General features: G+C 37.8%; 1 protein-coding gene across 2 annotated transcripts in view; it reads right to left on the minus strand.

Moving 5' to 3' along the window:
- Nucleotides 1-2,734: 2,734 nt before the first annotated feature.
- LOC113064981 (pleiotrophin-like) overlaps nt 2,735-11,724 on the minus strand; it is a 26,258-nt gene continuing 17,268 nt past the window's right edge. For both annotated transcript variants that reach the window (XM_026236055.1, XM_026236046.1), the window contains exons 3-5: nt 9,395-9,568; nt 7,894-8,052; nt 2,735-3,661 (exon numbers count right to left, since the gene is read on the minus strand). In XM_026236055.1, the coding sequence (XP_026091840.1) occupies nt 3,606-3,661; nt 7,894-8,052; nt 9,395-9,568 (389 nt within the window). In that variant the 3' untranslated portion in view covers nt 2,735-3,605. The remainder of the gene's footprint in view (nt 3,662-7,893; nt 8,053-9,394; nt 9,569-11,724) is intronic.

An 11,724-nucleotide genomic window follows, 5' to 3' on the forward strand; every position in this document is an offset into this window, starting at 1 on the left:
TGAAAGGAAAGCACAAGTGTGTGTGTGTGTGTGTGTGTGTGTGTGTGTGTGTGTGTGTGCGCGCTCTGCAGGCTCATGACCCAGAGGTCAGCGCAGGAAAGTAAAGTGCATGTTCGCTCACATTGTGTTTATAACGCGCCCCTGAAGCACCTCGAGCCTTTTGTGTGTTTCTAATATTCTATGTAACTATATTGTGTGTTTGTTTGGTTTATGGATGCAGCCTGTGTGTGTGTGTGTGTGAGAGAGAGAGAAAGAGAGAGAGAGAGAAACTCAAATTTAGCGTGAAACGGCTGCCAAAAACACACAATGACCTATCGAAACAAACGAATAACACATACTGAAGCGCAGTCGTTATCAACTCACTGATGCTTTCCTATAACGTTTTTTTTATGTAAATGATAAATGATTATATAGAAGACGTACAATATTTCAGCGCTGAAGAATCAAGCCATATATGGATATTATTCGACTGAGACTCCAGACAGACAACAAGGAGAGTGAGGACTTTATGGAAGCAAACTTCAAAGTTTATTTTTTTTATTTTTTTTTCATTTTTGGTTTATTAATGACAAAGAGATCTAAGAACCACGAACATATTTCACACAAGTACTCAAAGTCTCATTCAACTTACTGTGGAGGTGAAAAACCCCATGCAGTCCTCAAGGCCAGGGGTTGATAAAATGTTTGTGTAATCTGGCACACTTTTAGTGATGTTCCAGATGTTATTCATCAGGTAGCTGTGATAAAACACATTCAAATTGTTGCTCCACCATGGCAGTAGTTGAGACAATTCTGTCATATTTTACAAAGCAAACACACACACACACACACACACACACAGTCAAGTTTGCATATTAAAGCATAGTTACTCCAGCAGTGGAAAGTTTGGACCCAACTAACTGAGAACGTTCTGGCAAAAGTTATGTTCCAGTAACATGAATAGCATGTTTATCCAAAGTTATCTGGTATTTTACAATATGATCAAAACATTATTTATACATCATTCATTGAACGCGTTTTCCTGAAATGTTTGTTCATCTAACAGTTTTTTTTTAAAATGTTACTAGTTTTAGAACTTTCAAAAAGTAACAGTTTGCAAACTGATTAAATGGAACGTTCCCTTAACATTCGTGAAACATTTAAAAAATGGGATGTTTTGAACAGGTTTTTCATAACCTAAATGGGAACGTTAACAAAACATTGATAGAACACATTTTTGTTAGTTGGGGAATCATTAGGATTTTTGTTAATTTTTATTCTCTTCTGCTCATTAAGGCCGCATTGGTTTGATTAAAAACAGGCTTACATAAAACACAGTATTATTGTGAAATATTATTAAGATTTTAAAGACCTGTTTTATATTATACGTGTATATTTTATAATTGAATTCCTGTGATGCACTACTCCAGTCTTCAATTTTTCTTTTGTAAAATGCTTTTGTTCATTAAAGACGCATTAAATTGCTCAAAAGTGACAGCAAAGACATTTATAATGCTATAAAAGTTTTCTACTTCAAACAAAAGTTTCTATTCATCAAAGAATCCTAAAAAAAAATGAATTGTATCATGGTTTCCACTAAAATATTCAGCAGCACGGCTGTTTTCAACATCGATAATAATCAGAAATGTTTCTTGAGCAGTAAATCAGCATTTCAGAATGATTTCTGAAGATCATGTGACACTGAAGACTGGAGGAATGATGCTGAAAATGTATCTTTGATCACAGAAATAAATTAAATGTTTTACTATGTGTGACCCTGGAGCACAGATATATTTGTAGCAATAGCCAATGATACATTGTATGGATCAAAATGATAAATTTTTATTTTATGCCAAAGATCATTAGGATATTAAGTAAAGATCATGTTCCATGAAGATATTTTGTGAATATCCTACCATAAATAAATCTTTTTTTTTGCTCCCTCAGATTCCAGATTTTCAAATAGATGTATCTCAGCCGAATATTGTCCTCCTCACAAACCATGTATCCAGCTTTCAGATGATGTATGAATCTCAAAACTTCAACAAATTTAGGCTTATGACTGGTTTTGTCCAGGGTCACATACAGTATATTCCCACGTGAAACGCATTTCAAAGTGAAACAACAACTCACACCTGCCGTGTATTTTTTATTAATAATACTCGTGTGGAGTATGTGGAGTATGGTCTAAGGCAGTTGATCCGAGCACAATGGACTTGAACAGAACACAAGAGTCTCTCGACGTAACATTACATCTTAAAAAGGTAGCACTCCTGTCAAAAACAGTGAAGAGTGACACAGCAGCCAAAGACGGCCATGTGTGTGTGTGTGTGTGTGTGTGTGTGGAGACCCTCCTGAAGCACAGAGACCTACCAAAACCTCTGATATCTGCTGACCCTGTAAATCCTTTCTTCTCATCGCTGCTTCTGTTCACTGCGACTCGTGGCTTCCATCAGTAGACGTGTGCTTTGTTATCAGATTAATGTTTGTATTATACTATATAGTCTATATGTGTAGCACACATGATGTGTAAATACATGTGTTTATTAATGAATATGAATGTTATCGATCTTATCTTTATTAGGGCAATGGTGAGCGCTGATGAAACATGAGGTGTATTAATAAGATTTGCTGTATCGTGTGATATATATATATACTTTTGGAGAAGAGTTCTAGCAAATAAAGCTGTAATGATGAATTCCTCAACTGTTCTGCTGTTTTCAGTGAACAAATGATACGAGAAGCACAAAACACGGATGGGAAGGAATAATTAACATCTTTATTTAGCGGAAATGATGTTACATTATTTCATTTAGAAAAGCGTTAGTTCCAGCATTGCTGAATTGAGAATTCCAGATTTGAATTTGAACTTGATTTGAATTGAGGTTCCAAACAGGAAGCAGAATTCTAATTGGAATTTTTAACTGATACATTTATTTCTCAGTATGTATTATCCGTCAATATGTTCTATGTTTAGGATATTTCAGAAACATCAGATGATTTTTAAGTATTTACTGAATTTCATTTTAGTGGAAGGACAATTCCCCCGATTTACTAATTTAAGAACATTTAAGAATTTTTTGTCTGTTCATAAATTACAATTATAATTATAATTCAACATCATGTTCGATGGGGACGTTTCATTTCAAAGCATACTCATGAATTAGCATTTCGTAGTTTATTATTCATCTTCTTGGAATGTTTTCTTGTATCAGAACCAAAGTAACTGTGTCATCATGTTTGGAAAATGATCAAATGTAACAATCCCTTAACATCTGCATAACCAAGAGAATGTTTGTTTTTTGTTTTTTTTTACATTTAAAGTTTAGAACGTTCAGAGAAAATTCTGGAATGTGCATAACCTAATGGTAACGTTATAAAAACGTTCTTAGAACATATCTGTGTGACCTGGGCGGTCTGATACCGCTGGTACAGCATTTGAAGATTCAGCAGATGATTTTAGTACTTCATTTTTTACTTTCATCATTCATGTATTATTCTGTGAGCTGTAAATTAAAGCTACAAAAGATCTAAAAAGATTCTACTGTAAATAGATCCGGCATCATCTTGTGTTTCTGCCTGAGGAGCAGAAGAGAGCAGCTTCAGATGCAGCTGGAATTTCTCCTCTAGTCCGTCGGGTTTCGCTCCTTCTTCTTTCCTTCCCGTTTGGGTTTCTGTGTATCTGTGGGGAGATGAACTATACATCAGTCTCTCTCTCTCTCTCTCTCTCTCTCTCTCTCTCTCTCTCTCTCTCAGACACACATATACACACTCACACACACACACACAAATCTCATGCACATCAAGCTCCTATTTTAGCCCTGAATCAGAAGTGTATATATATATATATATATATATATATATATATATTGCTTAAAGAAAATGATGCCTATTTTTTGTACATTAAGATTTTTCATTGTGACATTTTAATGGCAGTCAAAGAATTTAACCCTTTATTCTCAGTGCCATTAATTCTTTATATGTTTGAACATTTTCCTTTTTATTTTTATTTTTTATTTGTATAATTCTCATTATGATTTATTAATATATTACAGTATTAATTTTTGTTTAATATTACAGTATTTTTTTAATAATAAAAATGCTAAACAATTTTATTTAATTAGAAATATATTTTTAAATGCTATTGTGATCTATCATTATTTTACCATTCCACTGAATTATTTTTCCATAAAAAAATTTTTTTGCACGATAATGGGAATTTAGATTTTAAAATGCAAGTTTATTAAGTATTTTAAAGCACTTAAAAAATACATTAAAATATTTTTTAATTCTTCATAATTTCATATATATAATACATATAATACATATATATATATATATAGATCTTTTTTTTTTTTTGCATGAATTTGGATTTCCAAACAATAATACATTCATGCATCAAAAATATTTTAAATTCAACATGACTTTTTTTATTGCATGATAATTTAGAGGACAGTGTGATGATTAAAATCCAGATAATCACAGCGAATGATTCTATTGTTATATGAGGATATTTATAAAGGTTCCTCTGCATAAATCTCATCTCAGATATGAAACGAACCTTGACTTCGTTTAATTAACATTCCTCTGAATTGAGTGAGAGCGGACGTCACCTGTTGATCAGAGTTTATCAAGTGTAAAAGTTCCTGTCTTCATCAACACCTGCCGTCTGCAGTCGTGTCTGAACTCGCCAAACAAACACGTTTGCACACAAAACAATCCAAAGTCTTCATTAAACTGTCGGATGATGATTACATGTCCAATAACGCCATCCAAGCGTTCATAGCATTAGCATATCATTAGCATAAAGATTAAACCCATTCAAATCAAACACAAAAACATCCAGAAGACCTTCAGCAGAACAACAGCTAATTATAGAAAGCAACCGAAGGAAAGACGAATCACAAATGAGATCTGGAGATCAGCTGATAAATACACATATATTGTGTGTCCATGTTAGTTTATGGAGAAACGCTCAGACACACACACACACACACACACGTCTCATGAGCTGGACGGACCGCAGCGGTTCAGTCTGTTATTAGAGTTTAATATAAACCAAATCATTAGACACACAAACAGAAGCCCAGCCAATCAGAGGCTCTGAAAAACCTCATCCCTTCATCATGAACATCAGCGTGAGTGATGTGACGTCCCGTCCACTCCGGCCTGCTGTACCATAGACAGGTGAGATGATGTGTGTGTGTGTGTGTGTGTGTGTGTTTACCTCCGTTCATCCATCTGTGACAGTGGCACCCGCTCCCAAACCCCCACAATCCTCTCTGCTGCTGCTCTTATCACCTCAAACAGACCCCGGTGAAAACACCCCTCTCATCCTGTGTGTGTGTGTGTGTGTGTGTGTGTGTGTGTGTTTCCGGTCCACCATCAGTGGGGAATTTCTAGGGAGTTTCTAATCACTTCTCTCCTCTGTTTGTTTGGCACACTGAAAAGGGCACAAATACACATTACCTGCAGATACAGTATCACACACACACACACACACACACACACACACACACCTGCAGTCCCTGAAGAACATTTGATTAGCTCAATGTTGCTTTCATAGTTTCCATTTACAATACCAGTCAAAAATCTGGAATAATTACAATTTTGTTATGTTTTTATCTCTTTATCCGCTCACCAAGGCTGCATTGATTTGTTTAAAAATACAGTAAACATTTGAAATATTATTATATTGAAAAATAACAGTTTTCTACATAAATATATTTTAAAATATATTTTATTTCTGAAATCAAAGCTGTATTTTCAGCATCATTCCTCCAGTCTTCAGTGTCACATGATCTTCAGAAATCAGAATAATATGATGATTTACTGCTCAAGAAACATTTCTGATTATTATCAATGTTTGAAACAGTTGTGCTGCACAATATTTCTGTGTAGTTTGGGGTATGACTTAAAAAAGGAGAAATTAATTATTTTATTCAGCAAGGATGCATTAAATTGATCAAAAGTGACAGTAAAGATGTATAATGTTATAAGATTCCTACTGTATTTCAAATAAACGCGGTTCTTTGCAACTTTCTATTCATCTGTGAATCCTGAAATATTAAATGTATCAATTTCCACAAAAATATTGTGCAGTACAACTGTTTCCAACATTGATAATAATCAGAAATGTTTCTCGAGCAGCAAATCAGCATATTTTCATGATTTCTGAAGATCATGTGACACTGAAGACTGGAGGAATGATGCAAAAAAAATACAGCTTTGATCTCAGAAATAAAATATATTTAAAAATATATTCACATAGAAAACTGTTATTTTGAATATTAATAATATTAAGCATTTTTACTGTAATGCAGCATTGGTGAATAGACTGAAAAGACTAATTTTTAATTAATTCCAAACTGGAGTTGGCATGATGTTTCTCCAGACACAAACGGGTCAGTTGTGGACATGCATTAAGAGTACAGCGCTATTTTTTAAGAAGTGTTTGGGTTCATATAGAGCCTGGTGTTTGATGATGGATTGGGCTCTTTAAGCTCTTTCAGGGGGGCAGCAGCACTTGAGCTCAAGTCCAAATCCTGATAAATGAGATGAGCACACGAGACCCGTCTCATCCATTACAGACAAATCCATCTCCTCTACACCTCCTCATCCTCCCTCTCGCTCTCGTTCTGATCCAGACATCCACGACCCTTACTTTAACACTGCTTCATAACATTCACAGCTACAATGAGGTTTAGAAAAGCTGTTCTTGACCCCGAATGTTAACTGGTTTGCTGTCCACTTCATCCAAACACAATCATATCACCACTTAATTAAACCCAATTTAATAAATGCAGATGCTGCTGTCTGTTTGTGTGTTTTGTTTCGTGGTGGAAAATTAAATCTGCGACCTTCAGATTGAAAAACTTGGTAGATTAAGACGAATTTCTTCTGATTAGCCTGAATTTTTGCCAGCATTTGCATTTATTCATTTAGCAGATGCTTTTATCCAAAGTGACTTACAAATGAGGAATTTTACAGAACGAGGGATTCATCAGCGGGAGAAATACTGCAGTGCCATGAATCTCAGTGCATTCACTTCATAATGAAGCACAGACGACAACAGCCACACGAGCAGCTGTCTGTGGCCTTTAACACAGATGCACTCTCAAACCGTCACATTTATTAAACTTTAATAGAGTCTTTAGAAACGTCTTGAGCGCGAGAGAGAGAGAAAGACCTTATTGATCAATATTTCAGCGTAACCTTACGATCTCACTGTCCTACGGTTCAAAATGCAGACCTGAAACATAATATGAGATCAGTCTGGAGTAAACCATAATGTCAAACATTAGCATAATGCATTTGGATTTTTTTTTTCTTTATAGGGCAAGACATTACTGGAAAAAAGTTACTTTGTCATGCACTGGTCTATTTTTGGGCTGCTTTGCTTTTATAACATGTCTTATTTCAAACATCCAAACGTCCAAAGACACCTTTAAGTGTTTATTTTATTCAGATTTACCAATTTGAGTTTCATTCCTGTCTATCTTCTGTTTGTTCATAAATAATTTGCCTGATTTTATGCAACATGTTATTCCTAAAAGCATGGAGAAAATTAATTTTCCCTGGTTTGTTGACAATATTTTCTGATTCAAAAAATCTAAAATCTGTTCTGGAAATGTATGCAAATTAGTGCATATTTAATTAGATAATGCCTTGTTTGTATATTTCAACATAACAATGCAGGAAACTTATGTAATACATAACAATTGTCATAATGTACTGTGATTAATCAACTAGGGAAGCATGCTATTTATCACATGGTTTTTACCTTATTCACCTTAATGCAAAAAATTTTGTAGCACTCCAATCAAATCAGCTGATAATGCTTTTGTATTCGTTCAAGTTTAGCACATTGCATGCTCAATATGTTTCTGTGTGTATATGTGTGTGTTCCTGTACCTTGTATCTTGGGCTTGGGTTTGCCGCAGGGTTTGGTGGCGCTGACAGTATTCGGGCAGCTAGCGTCCATCAGCGCTCGCTTTAGCACACCGCTGCGCTTCTTCATTCCTGTGATCGAGTCACACTCTCCCCACGCTTCAAAATCATACTTACACTCACCTGCAAAAGATAAAAACCCACAGCTTGATTTTGACGAGTTTAAATGCAACAAAACTGTGCAAAAAATACAGTGCGAATGCAAAAGCAAAACAAGCATGCATGCATAAACACGAAATCCAGATTTACTGTCTCAATACATCTTCCTGGTGTTATTGTGAAGGATTCATCAGTGCATGTTATTCTGAAAAAATAAATGTTTGTCTTCATAATCTTGAACAAGTTTTCAGCTGCCGTCTCCCATCCCTTTTCAACCATCTGTCATACGGAGAAACTTTTCACCATGCAATAACTCCCAAAGTTTAAAACCACATTTTTTTCATGTTGAATATCCTGTTTCACTTGGAACTACATCAGATTATGGAAGTAAAATGGGTTGCGGTCTACACAAGGGAAAAGAAAACACAACCCAGACTACATTAAATACAGGTTCACTTACAGTGAGGTTTGTGCCGGGCACAGTTTGTTCATTTTGTGAGGTGAATTATTGGCTGCCGAGAGCATGAGACCATCGAAATGCAATTTTACACTATAAACAATTTAGGTACTGTGTTGGGTTGGCACTTGACGGTTAATGTAAAATCGGGATCCTGAAGCAAAACCAATTGCAAGCCCTGATCTATGCTCTCGGTCCTTTATCTCTCGTCTCATTTCATCTTTCATTCTTTCTGGCAACGCGTTGGAGCGAATGGATGGGGGTCAAACTGCTTCAATCAAGCACAAAATTGTCTCTAATGACATATTTAAAGGCAGGGAGAATGTAATTACATGCAGCAGCCCTCCGGCTGAATGGCCGCTGTCCTGAACAGAGACCCTCAAAAATGTGAAATAGAGCCCTTATAACTCAAAAGGAAAGATTCTGCTCCAGACGTCAACGTTTCGATGCTAAACTGCACTGACACGGCTGCTGAGCTACACAGAAATACACAGAGGATTCATCACTCAACGTTTAGTGTGATCATGTTTTATTAAGTCAGTGATTTCTGATGTTCTTTTAGAGCGAGACGCTCTTCCCAAAGAGAGACTTCCTTGAGAAAACACCCTACAGTTTCAGTGTTTGTTGATAGTTTATGTGCATACCTACAAATCCACAGGGAAGGTGGCATATGCTCTCTCTCTCTCTCTCTCTCTCTCTCTCTCTTACACACACACACACACACACACACACAGAGTGGTATATTCTGCCAGCTTGTTTCTGGCTCTCACTGCAGTCATGTCATTTCTGAGGACAGAATTCTGTGAGAATTTCCATCTTGTTACTCCACAGTGCTGGCTTATTTACCCTGAGCCTTGTGTGTGTGTGTTTGTGTGTGTGTGTGTAACCTGTGTTTGTGTGGCTTCTCACCTCCAAACTGCTTTTTCCAGTTGCAGGGGATTTTGCATCGTTGGGTTTTGATGGTCTGTTTACAGTCAGTGCCGGTGCGTGTGCCCTCTCTGGTGCCCAGGCCGCAGTCACCCTCATTAGCCACACACACGCTCCACTGCCACTCGCCACAGTCCGATTTACGCTCTTTCTTACCTGTCAGAGTGAGAGCACACACACTTTCATTTTGCACCTTACAATTGTATGTATGAGAGCAAGAGACAGCGCGTGGGTTGATACAGAGCACTGTGTGTGTGGAAATATAGAGCACTGTGGGATAATATAGAGGAGTGTGGGGAAATATAGAATACTGAGAGGTAATTCATAGCAGTATGGCATTACAGAACAGTGTGGTTGATAATGAGTAGCATGGGTAGTCAAGGCGGTATCGTAATATAGAATGGTGTGGACAACAGAGCAGCATGCCATAATATATAGCAGTATGGTGTAATAAAGAGCGGTGTTTGTGAGATAAAGCAACATAAGATAATATAGAGCGGCAAGGTTGATATAGAGCAGTATGGGGTAATATAGAGCGGCATGGGTGATATAGAGCAGTATGGGGTGATATAGAGCAGCACAGAGTAATATAGAGCAGTATGGGGTAATATAGAGCGGCATGGGTGATATAGAGGAGCATGGGTGATATAGAGCAGCACAGAGTAATATAGAGCAGTATGGGGTAATATAGAGCGGCATGGGTGATATAGAGGAGCATGGGTGATTTAGAGCAGCACAGAGTAATATAGAGCAGTATGGGGTAATATAGAGCGGCATGGGTGATATAGAGCAGTATGGGGTGATATAGAGCAGCATGGGTGATATAGAGCAGCACAGAGTAATATAGAGCAGTATGGGGTAATATAGAGCGGCATGGGTGATATAGAGGAGCATGGGTGATTTAGAGCAGCACAGAGTAATATAGAGCAGTATGGGGTAATATAGAGCGGCATGGGTGATATAGAGGAGCATGGGTGATTTAGAGCAGCACAGAGTAATATAGAGCAGTATGGGGTAATATAGAGCGGCATGGGTGATATAGAGCAGTATGGGGTGATACAGAGCAGCATGGGTGATATAGAGCAGCACAGAGTAATATAGAGCAGTATGGGGTAATACAGAGCGGCATGGGTGATATAGAGCAACATGGAGTCATACAGAGCAGCATGGATGATATAAATCACCTTGGAGTAATACAGAGCGGCATGGGTGATTTAGAACAGCATGGAGTAATACAGAGCGGCATGGGTGATATAGAGCAACATGGAGTCATACAGAGCGGCATGGGTGATATAGAGCAACATGGAGTCATACAGAGTGGCATGGGTGATAAAGAGCACCTTGGAGTAATACAGAGCGGCATGGGTGATACAGCGCAACATGGAGTCATACAGAGCGGCATGGGTGATAAAGAGCACCTTGGAGTAATACAGAGCGGCATGGGTGATACAGCGCAACATGGAGTCATACAGAGTGGCATGGGTGATAAAGAGCACCTTGGAGTAATACAGAGCGGCATGGGTGATACAGCGCAACATGGAGTCATACAGAGCGGCATGGGTGATAAAGAGCACCTTGGAGTAATACAGAGCGGCATGGGTGATACAGCGCAACATGGAGTAATACAGAGCGGCATGGGTGATACAGCGCAACATGGAGTCATACAGAGCGGCATGGGTGATAAAGAGCACCTTGGAGTAATACAGAGCGGCATGGGTGATACAGCGCAACATGGAGTCATACAGAGTGGCATGGGTGATAAAGAGCACCTTGGAGTAATACAGAGCGGCATGGGTGATACAGCGCAACATGGAGTCATACAGAGCGGCATGGGTGATAAAGAGCACCTTGGAGTAATACAGAGCGGCATGGGTGATACAGCGCAACATGGAGTCATACAGAGCGGCATGGGTGATACAGCGCAACATGGAGTAATACAGAGTGGCATGGGTGATACAGCGCAACATGGAGTAATACAGAGCGGCATGGGTGACAGAGCACCTTAGAGTAATACAGAGCGCCATGGGTGATATAGATCAACATGGGTGATATGATATAGGGCAGTACAGAGTAATACATGGCATAAATATAGAGCAGTTAGAATAGAAGAGAAAGAGCAGTGTGGAAAATTATAGTTTAGAGGGTAATATAAAGCACAGGGGATAATATACTGTAGAGTAGCAAGGGGAAATTTAGATCAATCTGGGGTGATACAGAGAAATATAGAGTAATTTGTGGTGATATTATTGGTGGATAATTTAGTGCATTGAGAGGTAATATAGAGCAATGTGGGCTGAAAGCGTAATATATAG

The sequence above is a fragment of the Carassius auratus genome, chromosome 4 (genome assembly GCF_003368295.1).
Source record: "Carassius auratus strain Wakin chromosome 4, ASM336829v1, whole genome shotgun sequence".
Lineage (NCBI taxonomy): Eukaryota > Metazoa > Chordata > Actinopteri > Cypriniformes > Cyprinidae > Carassius > Carassius auratus.